This window comes from Macaca fascicularis, chromosome 2 (assembly GCF_037993035.2).
Source record: "Macaca fascicularis isolate 582-1 chromosome 2, T2T-MFA8v1.1".
Classification (NCBI taxonomy): Eukaryota; Metazoa; Chordata; class Mammalia; order Primates; family Cercopithecidae; genus Macaca; species Macaca fascicularis.
The window spans coordinates 89,731,349-89,744,015 of record NC_088376.1 but is presented as its reverse complement, the minus strand read 5'-3'; the positions used below and the strand labels follow the sequence as shown (position 1 = coordinate 89,744,015).

At 33.3% G+C, this 12,667-nt stretch overlaps 1 protein-coding gene and 1 non-coding gene across 2 annotated transcripts; one reads left to right on the top strand and one right to left on the bottom strand.

Moving 5' to 3' along the window:
* Nucleotides 1-10,118: 10,118 nt before the first annotated feature.
* On the bottom strand, nt 10,119-11,156 carry LOC135969673 (small integral membrane protein 30). Its single transcript, XM_065540206.2, has one exon. The coding sequence runs from the start codon at nt 11,004-11,006 to the stop codon at nt 10,827-10,829; it is 180 nt and encodes a 59-aa protein (XP_065396278.1). The 5' UTR covers nt 11,007-11,156; the 3' UTR covers nt 10,119-10,826.
* Nucleotides 11,157-11,546: 390 nt separating this feature from the next.
* Nucleotides 11,547-11,654, top strand: LOC123572009 (U6 spliceosomal RNA). Its single transcript, XR_006696361.1, has one exon. It is a non-coding gene; the product is annotated as a U6 spliceosomal RNA (small nuclear RNA).
* Nucleotides 11,655-12,667: the final 1,013 nt, after the last annotated feature.

Sequence of the window (12,667 nt, the reverse complement as noted above, 5' to 3'; positions counted from 1 at the left end):
AGGCAAAATTTATGAACAAATAGCTCAAACAAGTCATGTTCAAGAAGAAAATAAATATAATAATCAAATTTAAAATCATGTAGGCATTTAAGAGAAAAACAAATGTAACCCCTTGAGGACTGAAATGTTTGTATGTTTTTTTCCCTCCATGTCCCCAGTGACAAGATTAGAGCTTGGCCTGAGGCTTACACTAGTCATTCAGTAAATGCTTGTTGAGTAAAAGTTATATTTTAAAAATTGCCTACTATTTTTAAAAAACAAAAAGGAACAAAGCTTCCGATTTTTTCTTTGCATAATAAATAGAGAAGAAAATAAAGTTATATATACTCATATTTGAAGGAGGGAATCTCTTTGCAAAGAATTTCATCTGCAGTTAAGTTTTTCATCATAGATGAAGTCAGTAGAGACACACTTTCAGATATAGAATGACTCAGGAAATAGATCACTCGACTCTTCTTGAAAAAAATTATTGAAGGTGTATTCAACTCACTGAAAGGTGATCAACATAAGAATGCGAGGCTATGCTTCTGTTCAAAAAGACTGTGATAAACACTCAAGCATGTTAAACATAGAGCTGAATCTAGTTACAATTTTAATATATGGTATAAAGTAAATATCAATGGATTTCTTAAAATAAAAGATGGGTAATGTAAGAGTGATATTCTATGATAATTATCTGGGTCCTAATTATAACACATAAACATATTATAAAGTGAAGCAAGGGAACCATCAGGAGAGCAATGGTAGAGAGAGGAAGAAGGAATTAAAGTAAAATAAATTTCTTATTTTAATTATATAATATTTTTAAATGTATCATTTAATTCTTGAGTTTGATGATTTCAGAAATATAGGATGACAAAAGGTGACTTGCTTCAAAATTATAAAACATGAAACTTTAGCAAGTCAAAATCACAAAAGAAAGTAAAACTATACAAAATGTAATCCATGTATAAAAAGAAAGTAATAAGGAAAGAATATAAATTATATAGCATTTAGAAAAATGAACAAATTAACCAAAATATCAGCTAGACAATAATAATTGTGAGTCGACTGAGCAACCTGTATAAGAGATAGAACTTTCCCCACTGGAAAAAAATCAAAGCCTCCTACAAAATGATATGTAAAAATTAAAGTGAGAAAAGAGAAGGAAGGCTGAACACGGTGGCTCACTCTTATAATCCCAGCACTTTGGGAGGCCAAGGCGGGCGGATCACGAGGTCAGGAGTTCAAGACCAGCCTGACCAACATAGTGAAACCCCATTTCAACTAAAAATACAAAAAGTAGCTGGACATGGTGGTGCACACTTGTAATCCCAGCTACTCAGGAGGCTGAGGCAGGAGAATCGCTTGAACCCGGGAGGCGGAGGTTGCAGTGACCCAAGATTGCACCACTGCACTCCAGCCTGGGCAACAGAGCAAGACTGCAACTCAAAAAAAAAAAAAAAAAAAAAAAGAGAGAGAGAGAAGAAGAAATAATAAAATATTTATCAACAAACTTAGGAAAAAAAAAAGGTATAGGGAGGAGACATTAATTGAGACAACATGCAATTCAAGACCAAAAGATAATTAAATTTGAAAACAGATTTGATAAATAGAGTAACTGTGAATATTTTAAAAGCAAATAAAATAGCAGCAAATTTTATAATTTAGAAACTCAAGAACATGTTGAAAGGAAACAATTGTACCAAACATTAAGTTGAAAACAAGTAAAATAAATTTTGGTTTACTTTGCACACTACAAATTGAACTCAATCCCACACAAAATTTATGGTTGCTCATGGCCTAGATCTTAAAGCAAACCATCTCTCCACTTCAGACTGATAATTTGCCTTGAAACATGTTGCTATTACTGCCATAATGGGGTTTGACATTCTAGAACCTTCTTCAATGCATACTAATTTTAAGGATGAATTTGCTACCCTCATTAATCATTGGACATTCATTGAGGGCCTGGCCTAAAACCCAGAGCTATGACACCTTCCTCAAACACGGTTCCCTTAGGATTTCTTTCTTTCCTATTGGCTTATGCAGAGAGCTCCATTATATAGATATATATATAGATATATAGATATATAGATATATATAGATATATAGATATATAGATATCTCCAGCCTGTGTCTGCCTGTGTCATGATCAAGATATAAGAGGCTAGGGTTGTATATTTCTCCAAAGCAGACATTGAAAGATGGGAAAAGCCAGTATAAGAATAAGTCTGAAGAGGTGCAATTGCCTCAAAAAGAGAGTATACTTAACAAGAAGACACTAGAATTGCCAGAAATAAGTTTACTTATAACAACAACAAAATCTACTTCATATTGAATAAAACACAACTCCTGCCCTCAAATAACTTCCAGGAGAAAAATAAAACCACTTAACCTTATCACTTAAGGTTTATAAAGCATTCTTTTTGTTTTTGTTCTTTCATTTATTTAGAAGTTGCCAGCACAGGAAACACTGGAAGATCTGAGTGTCATTGTCATTATTTAATATTTTATCAGAGCATTATTCTCAATGAAGTGAAAAATATTTTTAGGAAACAGAATGCCAGTGAATTAATTGAAAGTAAGAACTATACCTAAGACTGCAGAGTTATATTTTAACTTCATTCCTTTAACTATTAATTTTAATTATTTCTCATCAGAATTTATATGTCATGTCTATGTGCAAACTGTAGTATTGACCATTTTTCATTTTCCTTTCATCACTCTATATACCTCATTTTCATATGGCTCATAATAATTGTATATTATGTGTTCCATAATATAAAATAGGATACATTTACTATTATTACAATATTTACATGGAAATACCGTAGGAGAAACTACATAGCATTGTGTATGTCTCTGTTTCTTTCAAGTTACAAATTTCATTTCTGGGAACCATAAAGCATTCTTAAGTTCATGATAGGTAGGTCAATAGCTATTGTTGTTCCCATCTTATAGATGAGGAAAACTGAGGCTCATGATGGTCGAGCGACTTATTCTGATCATATAGCTAAGTGCAGAGACAGGAATTGAACTGAAGTCTTCCAAATCTAATATCACTGCCGTTTTAATTTCTTCGTGCTGCCTCCTAAAGTATACCTCAGGTACATTGGTTGCCTCATTCATTCCTGTTTGATTTGCATTGTGGTGAATCAACTTTTGGAGCGAATTCAGTGTGGCTGCTGCAGACAAATGCTATAGCAGCAATTGGTCATAGAGTGTTAACTTTGTAACAGCTCAAGTCAATGACAGGCACAGTACCATGAAATAATTTCCCCAATCTTTTAGAATAAGTAACCTTCCCCTGAACTTCAGGGACCACAAGGGATCCCACAAAGATTCATTCCAGGTAGGGATTAGTCTGCTGGCCTCTGGAGCAGCAGAACCAATAGTTATTACCTGCCTCTTTGCTTCAGTTGAAAGGACTAGCTGTGCTTGTTACTTGTTCTGTCTACTACCGTGACAGTAATATTAACTCCAGGTTCCATTTCTGTCTCAACCCCCGGCTCTCAATCCAGCAGGAGTCTGGGCACATGAATACTGATTTTCAGTACACATTGGATTCTGAGTATTCTGAACTTTTTCAAATTAGGAATAATATTATAAATTTAAAATAATATAAGTATCGGCGACTGAACCACCCAGTGAGTCTGCAGCGTGGAAAAAGGTAGAAATGGCAGATCTCTTGGAGATTTGATTCTCAATCAATATCAGTCAATCCTTTTAAGCAGTGACTCATTTATAAATATCACCAAAAGTGGAAACTGTTTAATTAACTGTTCTAGATAGAAGAGAAATATTTGAAAGATATAAGTCCCAGCCAGGTGTTTGAACCCAAATCAATGACCGCACTGTGTAAAGGTCCTAAGAAATAATGAACTGCCTTTAATCTTGCCTTTCAGCTTGTTGTCCTGAATATATCTTAAGTAAAAAAGGAAATTTAATTTTTGAATTTTTGTCTTTTCATAGTTCTTTAGAAGAGTAAAGTGGTTCAGTTTTTATATAAAGTCTCAGGGAATTTTGAAAGAGAGAAAATATCAATACATTCTTTGTTTTTATTTCTAAGCAAAGTAAGTTGCCTAGTTGATACACCTTTTAGATCAAGGGCATGAAAGTAGCTCAGATTAGCTAATAAAATATTCCACAAAATATTTGTTTCCAAACTACTGTGTTAATTATCAGAAAAGAAAGAAACATTGATTGTTGAATATGATTTCTTTCTCCCAATATTCAAAGCAAATGTACTCACATTTGCTACAGGAATGTAATCTAGTGAACGAAGATGGCCAGATGGGACTAATCCTGCTTTACATTAAAGAGGGCTTGGGTAAAATGGGAAGAACAATTATTCAAGACTCACTGTGATAAACATATGGTATTAATAAAGTATATGGAGTCAAAATAATCCTGTTAATATTCTTTTCCCTTTATACTTCAAGATGAGGCTTTGACCCAGGTGAGAGGGGCCCTTCTCAGAGTCCCACACTTCAGGGAGCACTGCGACATACAACAGAAATGTACTAACCTGTAACACTAAGGCTAAAGATCTGCTCCTGTAACGCTGCTCGGTCCCAGAGAATGCTTCTCTAGGGCTCTTCACCTTGGCCTCAAAACAAAAAGCAAGTGGGCTTAAATTCCATGAATGTTTGCTGTGAGGCAGAGGTAGGGAACAGACCCTGCTAGGGAATACCAGGAAGAGTTGAGTGGTGGCAGCACTCAGATAAAAGACAATAAAAATTCATTCTTCCCCTCAGATAATGTGAATAAAATAGATTCTGGTAGAATGTGAAATAGTTTCCAACTAGCGCCAAGTGTCATTTATCAATCTCTCATGTTTTTCTAAATCACGTTTCTGTAATTGCCATCAAATCATCATGGTATTTGCAACAGGTGCATATAGTGTCTGAGAAATATTGAAATATTTTACAATATTAAATAATTTATATTTTTATAAATTTTTGAAAATATATGTATATAAAAACAGGTTACTAATTCTTTATATGGGCAAATAGAATTGCAAATAGTTTTATTTATAAAAATATTTTATAAGGTTAAATTTTAAAATTCAGGTGTTAATCATTTTGACTTAAAATTCTAACCTATATTAAATATGAATTTTATTTTACTTTAATGGAAATTTGAAATATTTTTGAAAGAACAATTTTGATAACATGAAACTCCTTTTACAATTTCAACTTTTTGCATTTGCTTTAACTTACATTTTGAAGAATATATATTCACATTCCGTATACTTTGAATTAAACCATATTACTATTTTCTAATTTTTGCGATCAATGTGAATTAATACATCGAATCATAATTGAAATAGAAAATACCTTTGAGCTGAGAGAAGGAAAAAAACTAAATACTTAAAACCCCAAAGAAATTACCTGCTTAACTGTTTAAAAACTGAAAACAATAAATTCAAGAGGCTTCTGATGAACATAAATTATATAACATTTTTAAAGCAAAATATTACAAAATATTTTTAAATGAAAAGTAAGGATCAAAATAATGACAGTGAGAAGGAATATTGTTTTTGTCAAACACAAAACTTGAATTGATCATGTAATTTCTTTACTAAACGAAGATTTTGACTACTGAGCAAAACAGCGGGAATAAAAAAAAACATTATTCATATCAATTTCCCAACTCAGAAGCAACAAATACAACCACGGCCTGCCCATTAGGACAAACTGCATTCATGAAATCAGAAAATTTTACTTTTAAAAAACTTGGGATATTTACTATTTTTTTAGAATATTATCCCAGATAATTACCATTGCATCATTCTGACGATATGAACATTTTCTAGAAAAACACAATATGATTCATATCATTTATCTTGATTTTCTATTGGATGAACATTGCAGAAAATTGTGTTTGGCACTACAGTTTCTTCAAATGGAAAAAGAGACTATGAAAACTGCCCTTTCTCTTTCTTTTTTTTTTGAATGACAACAAGATGCGTATTCTTTTGACTGCATACTAATACCATGGGAGCATAGTATTCCATGTTGTATATGTGCCACATTCTCTTTATCCAGTCTATCATTGATATGCATTTAGCTTAATTCCATGTCTTTGCTATTGTGAATAGTGCTGCAACAAACATAGGCATGCATGTGTCTTTATAACAGAATGATTCATATTCCTTTGGGTATGTAACCAGTAATGGGATTGTGGGGTCAAATGGTATTTCTGTACATGGATGGAGCTAGAGGTTATTATCCTTAGCAAACTAACACAGGAACAGAAAACCAAATACTGCATATTCTCACTTGGAAGTGGGAGCTACATGATGAGAACACATACAGAGGGGGAACAACACACACTGGGGCCTTTTAAGGGGTGAAGGTTGGGAGGAGAGAGAGAATCAGGAAAATTAACTAATGAGTACTAGGCTTAATACCTGGGTGATGAAATAACCTGTACAATAAACCCCCATGACACAAGCTACCTATGTAGCAAATCTGCACTTGTACCCCTGAACTTAAAAGTTTAAAATAAAATAAGATAAAATTGCCCTTTCGATTCTAATTTCACAAACAAAACATTTTGCTCTTATTCTTACCCACTTCACAACCAATCTTCTCAGATCGGTTTGGAACAATGTAATATTTGTGACTAAAAACATGTAGGTTGTTGATAATACAAACACACACACACACACACACACACCACAAAAACATGAAACATCATTTGCATCATTTGCACATAAGTATTTGTGCAACTACTAGAATGGAAATATTTGAATAAATAGCAAACAATTGATAGTTTTAAATAAAAACAAGTAAATGCTGATATAGAACACTGAAATGATGTTTGAGGCATATTTCCGTGTCCCTTTTAGCACAACATGACATGAAATAGTGGAACATTTCTAGATTTTGTAAAAATTATTTCAAACAGTGGTACTAGAATGGCCAAACACAGCAATGTAAGAAATAATGTAACAAATGTCACTACAATTGCCAATGCCTATTGATGGAATTGGCTCAATTTATTTTCCTCCTCTAGGGCTCGCTATGAATTGTGGAAGTTAAGATATATACCTTTAAGATGTATCATTCAATAACAAATAACAAATCATTATTCACAGTTCAATTATATAATTGCTGTCTTTACAATAACTGTGAAATGTATTTTATGGAGGTAGAAATCAGCATATAGAATTTTGCAGTATATTTATCACACCTGGGAGGAAATCCCTGGAATATTCAGTTCTTTATTTTAAAAGATATCAATTCACAAGACAGATATAAAAATAACCTTTAAGCATATGAATAGATGTTCAACCTCACCAAGGATATGAGAAAAGAGAAATGCAAATTAAAACAAAACTGTGATGCCACCTCTCACCTACCAGATCAGTAAAAATTAAAAAGAATAACAATACTCTTGCTAGACTGTGGGAACACAGGCACTCTCATATATTGCTAGTGGGAAAGAAAATTGGTGCAAACCTTAGGGGATAAAATTTGGCAATATCCAAATGATTACATATATATTCACATTATGACCCAATGATCCCACTTTTAGGATTTTTTCTGAAGTTGCACACCCAATGCTATGACGATACATACACACACACACACAGACACACACACACGATCATTCATTGTCATCAAAACATATTAGAAGCAATGTAAATGCCCATTTATAAGACAGCAGTTGAATAAACTATGGTAGATCTACACAATGGACATTCTTTCCTTTAATAGAATAAGGAAGTTATTTGTTGAATAATGTGGAGCAATTTCTAGGATATTGTGAAGCACAGTGTTGCATTAGGCAATTAATAATGTTTGTGGTAGGTTTAAGCTTCCTTAAAATGTATAATTTATTGTGATTACTTTTCTCATCCTTAGTAAATATTATTTTTTAAAAACTAATTTCATCTTCATAATTATGTTCTCTTTTTCTTAAAAAAAAGAAAAAAAAAAAAGTTCCCTGATTGGTATAAACTTCTGGCTACACAAAACCTGCACTTCCTTCAGAACTGTGGACTATGGTATGTAAATACATTATGTACTGTCTGCTATTTGATTGTTCTGATAGGTTTTCCACCAAAATTACTCTAAAATATTTTTCTAAAGCAGCAGTTCTCAAACGTAGCTAAGCATCAGAATCAGCTGTGGACCTTTACAAAAACAGAGATTCCTGGGCAATACTTCCTTAAGTCTGGGGTGCCGCCCAGAAATCACTGTCTTCCAAAAGCCCTGAAGCTGATTCTGAGCATCATCCAAGTTTGAAATCTCTGCTGAGAGTAGGTTTGCAAAATAGAGAGAGAATAAAGTTATTATTATTCTGCAGTTTTGAAGAAATTTATGATTATTATCAATAATTTCTTACTTTCTTAAATTCTTCATGATTTGGCCAAGAGTGTCTCATTCTGAAACTGGAAGGACTTTAAGGAAAACTAAACCTTAGGGAAGAATTCTACTTGTCTCATGAAACACAGTCTAGTAGGATAACATCTGGACTTGGAGCTATTCCACAGAAATCAGTTCCTGACGCCGATGTAACCACGGCCTGCAACTCAGCAAGGTTGTTAATGTTGGTACCTGGTTTCTCTTCTGTAAAATGTATATAGTTTGGCCTTTTTTCACAGAATCGTGGGGACCAAAGAAGATACACAATGTAAAATGTTCTTACAGACTGCTAAGTGTTATAGTTCTGGACATAACTCTCATTATGTATTTAAAGTCTAATTGTATGTCCATTTACTATAATTTTTGAAGTTTTAATTCTATATTTAGGTGTTATTATTTTACATGTATTAACTTTCCATCTATCTATCTATCTATCTATCTATCTATCTATCTATCTATCTATCTATCTATCTATTCATCCATCTATGCCACTATTCTCTCTGTGAATTAACAGGAGACATAAGTAACTTCACTTATTTGGGAATATTATGGTCTTTTTTTTTTAAGTAAGTTAATTTTAAGTTCTAGAATACATGTGCAGGACATGCAGGCTTGTTACATAGGTAACGTGTGTCATGGTGGTTTGCTGCACCTATTAACCCACCATTTATGCATTAAGGCCCGCGTACATCAACTATTTATCCTGAAACTCCCTTCCCCAGCCCCTCGGACAGGCCCCAGTGTATGTTGTTCCCCTCTCTGTGTCCAAGTGTTTTCATTGTTTAGTTCCCACTTATAATTAAGAACATAGGGTGTTTAGTTTTCTGTTCCTGTGTTAGTTTGCTGAGGATAATGGCTCCCAACTCCATACATGTCCCTGCAAAGGACATGATCTTGTTCCCTTTTATGGCTGCGTGATATTCCATGGTGTATATGTATCACACTTTCTTTATCCAGTCTATCATTGATGGGCATTTGGGTCAATTCCATGTCTTTGCTATTATGAATAGTGCTTCAGTGAACATATGTATGCATGTATCTTTATAATGGAATGATTTATGTATATACCCAGTAATGGGATTGCTGGGTCAAATGATACAGCATGATGCAAGTTATAGAGGATTTGAAGTGGAGTCATACACAAAAATCTAAGACACTTTGGAAATCACTCTTCTGAGGAAGAACAGGAATTCTGTAATCCTTTAAAAGGCATATGAGAATTATATTCCATATGATCTAATATAAACATTTACATATGTTAAACATATATCTTTCATAAAATCTGGCAGAATCAAATACAGTTCACAAACAGTTATCATATAATTGCCTTATTTTCTGATACATATTGTGTGCTATCATTTCAGAAAACATACTAAGTAAAATTATGTTTATCTTAGATAAATACATCCTGTATATTTTCAAAAGAGTGATAAAAGTCACCACAATAATTTTAAAACTACATATGGTTGAGAAAAATGCCAAAGGGGGAGGAAATTAATTTTGATTGGGATAGTATGTTTCCTGAGTTGGAACAGAATCTTGAATTGCTGGTGGCATTCACACCTCTCCATTACTGCTGTTAGCAATTCTTTATCTACTTCTGAAGTCTATAAAAGCTTAGTGTATCAAAGTGATGCCAAATTTATATATAACTCCTAATACAATGTTATGAAAATGATTCATGAATAAGCAATACACAGACTTCTATGATGAAGCATGGAGTCCACATCAGTCTATAGAAGGCTGTTCTCAATCTTATTTTTTTTTTATAACATAATGGGTTTGTATTTAATATAGTACTTCTCATCAGGAGGATGTTACTCGGTTAATATAAAGTTTTTTTTTCAAAACATTAAATCTCTTCCATGTCAATGTCTATAGTTTTTTTTTTTTTTAACATTAGATTTTTTTCTGCATTTCAGTATTAGATACACTGAATACACTTTTCTAAATGTTTTTTTCCCCAGAGATAAAAGTTTTCCTTTTTGGCTGACTCTCTGATACCTAAATATAATATTAACTTGGGAGACAACAACAACAAAAAAAATCTAATAAAAAAAAGGAGAAAAGTCTCCTCCACGATTCAGGAGGCAGTGATTATAACCAAAGAGTGGTGATTTCCTAAGATTCTGGGCAAGAACTTCCTTCTTCCTATTTCACATGCTTTGAGAGAATTCTAAGATTATGAAATATTACTTATGTAAATTTCAGCCATTTTACTTCTTTGACCTCCTTTCTAACTAGCAAATTATAGGCTGCATTTTTCTGTGCATTATTTGTTGGAAAGAAAACATTTTTTTTTTCCATTTATAAATGTATGTTTGTTCCCATTTCATGGAAACAATGAAAAATGTGAAACTCCCTTATTTACTGATTCTTGGAACCTTTCACACACCAGAGCTCAGGTTTAGCCTCTATAGCACAAAGGTTTTCAAGGTGAGGTTTGACTCAGTAGGCCTTTCAAAGTCACATTTGTCCATTTCTTTTTCGTGCATATACCCCCAAGCAGGCACAAATGCCTGTAATGCTGAGAACCACACCTAATAAAAGGGCGATTGCATCACCGGCTTCTACTGCTTCCACAACAGGCAGCACCAAAAGCAGTGACATGAGGACTAAGGACAACTGTGTTGAAACTGAGGTCATGATGTTGGAATCTGGAGGCTGAAGGTTCCAAAGAAATGGTATATATAGAATTCTATCTGACTTGAAATTTTCCCGTCCTGGAGCTCTGGATGCTGAGATTAAGAGGTTCCACGTGACACGACCTTCCAGGAATCAGCCTTTACAGGAATCCTCAATCTTATTTTTAAGTATCTTAAAAGTAAAATCATGACTATAGTACCTCTACACATTTTGAGCTGAGAGCATTATGTTAATTTACATATCATCTAACTAGATTCTACATTCTAGTTCTCTGGACAGGTGGCCTTTATACTTTTTAAATCGAGAACAGCTAGTATGTCCTGATTTAGTGCACATAACCCCTCTCTCCCACAAAAACACACAAACAGAAATACAATACTTAAAATAATACATTTCCCTATTATTACAATTTTTACCTATTTTATTTTTTTCTATTCCATGTCTTTAAAAAATACTGGTCAACAAATTAGATTGATTTAATGTCCCACCAATGTGCATCTGAAAAAATTGCCTTATCAGTGATTTCAAACATAATTTGGAGTCCTTGGCTTTGGCAGTATGTGTTCTCAAATTGGAATGATATAAAGAAAGTTAGCATGGCACCTGTGCAAAAATGATATGCAAATTTGTGAAGTATTTCATAGTTTAAAAATGACTTGGGGAAGAGTAATCACCAGATAAATGGGTAAATTACACGTGATCCATACATACAATGAAATATCATTCAGTCTTAAAAAGAAAGGAAATTCTGACACATGCTACAACATGGATGAACCTTGAATTCATGACGTTCAGTGAAATAAACCAGTCACAAAAAGACAAATAATGTATGCTTCCACTTATATGAGGAACCAAGCATAGCTAAATTCATAGAAATGGAAAATAAAATAGTGGTCGTCAGTGGCTGGGGAGAGAGGTAAACGGAGAGTTATTGTGCAATGTAAATCGAGTTTCTGTTTTGTAAGGTAAGTGTTCTGAAAATGGATGGTAGTGGTTGCACAGCAATGAGAATTTACTTAACATTGACTGCACACTTAAAAATGGTTAAGATGGCAAATTTTATACTAGGTTATTTTACCATGATTACAGAGAATTTTTTAAATCACTTAGGGAAATACAAATTTTAGTAATATACTTCATATTTACGGAATCAGGAATGGGGACCTTAAATCTGGGATTGTTTAAGAGTCTTCCAGGTAAATCTGATTCAAAGTGACTTAAGAACCACTACTTTAAAATACAACTATGACTTTTCCTCCCAAGCACCTAAATTCTTTTGCTACTTTGAAAGGAACAAAATTGTGAGACAAGAACTCACAGAAGCCTAACCTTATCCTTAATCAGGATTTAAAAGAAAACAAAAATAGGCTAAGAATTTTTCAAGAGGGAAACTAGTCATACAATACATGTTTATGATGTGGATATTGACTACAGAGAAAGAAACATTTCCAGATAGACACAAGATAATATTAAAATACACAAGGTCTAACACTGGTTCTCATACTTTTTTGTAGTCATATTCAGGGTCTTCTCTCAATTAAAAAAAAAAAAGCTACCTTATTTTGCCTTTTATATGCTAAGATCTTTGCAAGTATTACTTCATCTAACATGGCAATGTCCCAATGAGGATTAATGTTTTTATTTTATTCATAAGGAAACTG

What these genes read in the sequence shown, in the direction of transcription:
- LOC135969673 (XM_065540206.2), bottom strand. Translation starts at nt 11,006, where the DNA reads ATGACCTCAGTTTCAACACAGTTGTCCTTAGTCCTCATGTCACTGCTT.